Source organism: Triticum urartu, chromosome 3A (genome assembly GCF_056163025.1).
Source record: "Triticum urartu cultivar PI428250 chromosome 3A, HENAU_Tu73, whole genome shotgun sequence".
In the NCBI taxonomy this organism is placed as follows: Eukaryota; Viridiplantae; Streptophyta; class Magnoliopsida; order Poales; family Poaceae; genus Triticum; species Triticum urartu.
In genome coordinates, this window is record NC_141875.1 from 470,036,915 (window position 1) to 470,041,938 (window position 5,024).

A 5,024-nucleotide genomic window follows, 5' to 3' on the forward strand; every position below is an offset into this window, starting at 1 on the left:
TTCTTCATGTTTGTCTACTTGAAGGACGAGCAGAGCCACAGCCCGCCGACGATCGGGTGCACTGGCATCCGGCTCAAGCGGGGGAAAGCCGATGGCTACCTCAATGGGCCCCTGACGAGCTCCAACAGCGGGTGGCGCTCAGAGCGGTTCTACCTCAAGAACGATCCCGAGTGCCCTCTGCCGGTGTTCACCGAGGGTCTTCACGACACCACCCCGGCCGCGTGGTCCGATGGGCCGGAGAAGAAGAAGCAGGCGAAGCTGCTCCATGGCTGCCCCGCAGCAGTCATGGCCCTTCATGCCCGAGGGGTGGACATCACCACCGTGATTGGCGGTTACCTTGCGAGAGGGGTCGTGCCGCTACGGTGGCCCGCCCTTCGCCTGTTTGAGATGACCGCGGACCGGTCTCCCTTCGCGGGGACGGTGACGGCTGACCCCCCCGCCTTCGGAGGCCGAGGTTCAGTGCCACGTGCGTTAGGCCGTCACCGGCTACCCAGATTGGCCGCCAGTCAACCTTCTTCCAATGCTCCCAGACAGGGGCATTATCGCTCTGGTAAGCTTTTTCGCTTCCTTCTCCCCGTCTTCCTCCAGATCTCTGGTTATCCTTCCTGCGCTTCGCTTGGCAGGTCAGGAGCTGGGACATCTCGCATTGCAGGTCAGGAGACGGAACCGTGCTCGCGCAACCCGGCTCAAGGAGCTGAAGGACCACCATGAGGCGTGGAGGGCGGAGGAGAACGCCAAGTGCGCCCGTAACGCTGTCCGGAAGAAACGAAGAGGGGCAGGGGACAGGAATGTGTCCTCAGACGAGGACCCTGAGCAGCCACCGGGGAGCTCTGATGAGGATGATGGCGATGATGATGATGATGTTGCCGGTGGGGTGTCATGAACAGGAGGAACAGTGGGGAAGACCCCATCTCCGTCCGCAAGAGCTTCCCCGGGCCCGTCGGGAGGGCCCGTCTCAGGCCCTGTGCCGCCTGAGGTCGGACGAGGCGCTGGCGCCCCCCGCGACAGGGCATCACGTCACTCCTCGCAGGGTGATCACGGCGGGGATCGAGCCCGCGTGCCCGCGGGGGACCGCCGCACACCCAGCGAGTGCAGCGCGTCGCGGCCCCGCAGCGACTACAGCAGGAGGTCACGGAGCCAGGGTTCCGCTTCTCCCGTGCCGCGGCCGTCTCAAGGGGATCGCCTGACACTGTGTCCTCCATGGGCGGTGCCTTCGCCGAACGTCGAGGAGTCAGGTTTTGTGCCGCCTCCGCCATCGCCCTCCCCGTCCGCGACGGGAGGGAGCGGTTGGCGGGGATTGCGCCAGGACTGCAGCCGCGGCGGTGGGACAAGGGCGTCCCGCCGGCGTCTGGCCCCAAGAGGTCTTCGGCGTGGTCGCCAGCGCCGTCGTCGTGCGCCAAGAGACCACGTATCTTCGCGGCAGGGTGAGTGCCCCTCTTGGCTTCTACCTTTGGTTTGCTTCGTCGTTTGACGTTTGTTGCTTCGCCTTTCAGCGTCGCCACTGCCAAGGCGTTCGTTCCCGCATCGGAGAAGTGTTTGCGCCGTGCCGACCGTGATGTTGCCGCGCCAGTTTCGGGGGCCATGCCACGGCGAGCCTCGGCGTCCCCCCTGTCGGGGTTCCCCAGAAATGGGACGCGACAGCTCCGGGCACGAAGGAGGTGTTGCGAAAGAGCAACAACTCTAGTGACAGCTTTGTCCGCATTGGCGTGGTCACATCGGGGGTGCTCTGTCACCGGAGGCGGTCGATGAATACGCCACGGAGCTGCGCTAGGAAATTCTTGCCCTGCCAGAGGGGGAGCTTGTCGCGCCTGCAGGTCCCGTCGGCGAGGTTGCTGTTGGCGATGGCGCCGCCACCAAGGGCCCACCGCGCGGCGGGTCCGCGAGTCCTCCCGAGGGAGCGGCCGCGTATGAGCCTGACTCGATCGAGGCTGCGCCAGCCGAGAGAATCTTCCCCACCTTCGAGACCCAGGAGTTTCCGGACCCTGAGGCCTTCCTCCAAGGTGGCCTTTCGGGGGCCACTGAGGATTCTAGTGCGGCGGATCCGGCGCCCGCGCAAGCCTGGTCACTACCTCACGGTGGCCATGAGAGGGCGCTGGTGCTGGCCCCGGGGGGCGGGGACCACAGCCGTCGGCTGGTGTTTGCCTCTCGGGATGACCTGGGACAGGCCGCGCTCGACATCGATGTTGTGAAGGAGCTGGGCTGCGCAGGAAACTCAATCGTCTGACGACGGAGTTCCTTCCGGTTGTCATAGTAAGTGTCTTGGTCTGGCCTTCCCCTTCACCCAGACTGTGCGTTTGCTTTGTCTTCACCAACGCTTGGATTGCTTCTGCGCATGAGCTGTTGGCCTGCAATGAGGCCAAGACCCGATTTCTTCAGCAAGAAGCAGGCCACTGGGTCGTCGCCACTGTCCTCAGGGCTGACCTGGTGCAGAAGGAGGTGGAGCTCGCCGTGCTTTGCTCTTCCATCCACAAGGCTCAGACCAATGCCGTGGCGGAGCGGGCCGAGCTAGCGGAGCGAGTGGCACGGGCAGATGTGCAACTGAGTGCGACCGTGTTGGAGAACGCGATCCTTGCGTCGCAGCTGGCCGAGGCCCGCCGGATGGGCGAAGAGACCCGGTCTACCGCCGCGTCCGCCGCACATGAGGCTGCCCGCGAGAAGGCCGTCTTGGCGGCGCAGGCAGCGGACCGGGGTGAGGCCCTGGCGAGCTCCCACCGCGACCTTGAGGCCGTCAGGCAACAAGTCGCCTCTCTTCACGGCCGGCTTGTCACCATGGCCACAGAGAGGGACCGACTTCTGGCTATTGCCCGCGACCGCGATACGGAGCTCACCGGCAAGTTGGCCTCCGGGCCGACTCTGTGCCTTGAGCTTTTGTTGGTGTTGTTGACGAGTTGGTTCTGACTGACGGTCGTGGCAGCCATGTGCTCGGAACTTGAAGAGCTGCACTCCCGACGAGCAAAGGATGCTGCCGTGGTGGACGAGGCCCTCACCCAGCATGAGGAGCTGATGGCGCTCACGCAGCGGCTCGCCGAGGGTGCAACAGGTATGTACCGTGACTCCCCGCCTTGCTTGGCCGCGAAGGTGATTTGTCTGTGGCGCGCCCTTCTTCTTCCTCTACCCTTTCTCAGGAAAAGTCACGGAGCTCAAGCTGTCTAGCCCGGTGGCTGACAGGATCCGTCAAGCAATCCTAGAGAAGGATGTGGCCCAGCTATTGCTTATCCAGGCTGTCATGCAGACGTTGGAGGCGCTCGAGGTCAGCGACGAGGGCTCGTTGGTCGAGCGTATCAGACGGACCCCAGGGTTTGCCCGGGAGCGAGGAATGGACATGGCCTACCAGCTGGTCCACCGGGTCGTCACCATGTTCGTCTTGCACTACCCGGAGATGCCACACGAGCTGCTAGCCGGCGGGTGGGCTCCCGGACATGAGGACCACCGATATGCTGAATTTGAAGAAGGGTCTGCCGAGTTCACTAGGGTAGTGCAAGACGAACATGGTGACGACCACAAGCGCTCCAGGGCAGGGCAACTGGAGTGGATGATGCTGTGCAGTGAGGCCTCCGACAGATAAACCACCACAAGCGAAAGTTTTTTAGCAGTGGGAGTCGAAGCATTTGTACCAGATCGTCTGATGGATGGCACCGGGCGAAGGTGGCGGTGTGGAGAGAGGAGGAAAATCGCGAGATGGACAACGGTGGCGTGGGCACGAATTCTTGGTGTGTTTGTGGTATGAAACTTTTGTGGTAATGGTACAACTCAAACTGCTGGACTTTTCCGAATTTAGGGGATGTCAGCCAAGCGTCCACCGTGCCGGGTATAGACAGCAGGTAGCGTGTTGGGATGCAGAGGCATTGAACGGGGCCCTGCTGGTGAGAAGAGACGATGGCTCTGAGGGCATGGCCAATGTCCACCCTGGACAGCTGCCTCACGGTTTCCACGTAAGATACAAGCCTCCGTGGACAAGTCTGAGCAAAAAGGCAGCAGCTTGCAGAGCAAGGTGCAGCTTGCAGAAGAACCATCTGCTCCATAGAAAAAGTGTGGTCCTTGTAGGAAAAGAACGAGAGAGAAAGAGAGTACATGCGCCCAAATTTCCTTTACGTACTCCCATCAAGGCTGCCATATGACATCATCCGCATGGATGAAAATTTTCTATGCTATAGCCTGAGCTGATGTGGTACTTGAGACCACCACTAGGTGATGCCTCCATTTTACATGCCCCGAGGAGATCAAATTCAGGAAGGACAAATATCTGACGACAGTTGAGATTGAGGGGCGCGGTGCGCCATAGAGGGCGCCACCGAGTTGAGAGGACTTGTGTGCGGCATCAATCCTTGGTGGGGAGAAGCGAGATGATCTCCTCAAGGATGACATCCGGGAGATCGCTGATGCGGTCCACCGGAGATTCTACCGGTTCCTCAGATCCTGGTGGGGGGGGGGGGCTCGCCGCTTCTCCCCGCGCTACCGGGTGCGGGGTCTACAACCGGCGTCGCCGCTGGCGGGAGCCTCATCTTCTTGGCGCTGGGGCCAGCCGACTCCATTTTCCTTGTGGGCATCGCACCAAGCTCACGGGTTTGAGAAGAGTAGCCAGAGATGAGCCTAGTGGTAGTACGAGTGGGGAAGAAGGAGGGCTGGGGATTTCTGTAGGAGTGGAAGAAGAGGAGCAAGCGTTTTCTGTACAAGTGAGGATTCTTCTTGAAGTTGGTAGAATGTGACGGCTTGTTCTTTGCATCAAACTTGCCTTTCCCTGAGATTTGTTCTTATTGTTTGGGGGCTGGTTGGGATGGAAGTTCTTCTCGTGTATCACGTGGGCACTAGAAACTCCCTCAGCGACCCGAGCACATGTGTCTTTTGCTCTCGCCTTTTCCTCCAAATCAAGAGTGCTAATGAGATCCAAAACAGAAAACTCATGTCTCTTGTTTTTCAAAGAAGTAGCAAAATCGTTCCACAAAGGTGGAAGCTTGGCAATGATGGTCCCAGCAACAAATTTTTCCGGCAACACACACTTAAAGTACTCAAGTTTCTTAGAGAGT

The 5,024-nt window shown here is 60.5% G+C and overlaps 1 protein-coding gene across 1 annotated transcript; it reads left to right on the top strand.

Moving 5' to 3' along the window:
- The first annotated feature begins 1,200 nt into the window (after nt 1-1,200).
- LOC147980120 (uncharacterized) lies at nt 1,201-3,153 on the top strand. Its single transcript, XM_087515486.1, has 3 exons — nt 1,201-1,424; nt 2,286-2,830; nt 2,915-3,153. The coding sequence occupies exons 1-3, from the start codon at nt 1,201-1,203 to the stop codon at nt 3,151-3,153; spliced, it is 1,008 nt and encodes a 335-aa protein (XP_087371612.1).
- The last annotated feature ends 1,871 nt before the right edge of the window (nt 3,154-5,024 follow it).

Bases quoted from the DNA above. Each gene is read 5' to 3' on its own strand.
- LOC147980120 (XM_087515486.1), top strand. From the start codon at position 1,201: ATGGGCGGTGCCTTCGCCGAACGTCGAGGAGTCAGGTTTTGTGCCGCC. The intron at 1,425-2,285 runs GTGAGTGCCCCT...CCCTTCACCCAG, and splicing joins CCACGTATCTTCGCGGCAGG to ACTGTGCGTTTGCTTTGTCT. The intron at 2,831-2,914 runs GCAAGTTGGCCT...CGGTCGTGGCAG, and splicing joins CCGCGATACGGAGCTCACCG to CCATGTGCTCGGAACTTGAA.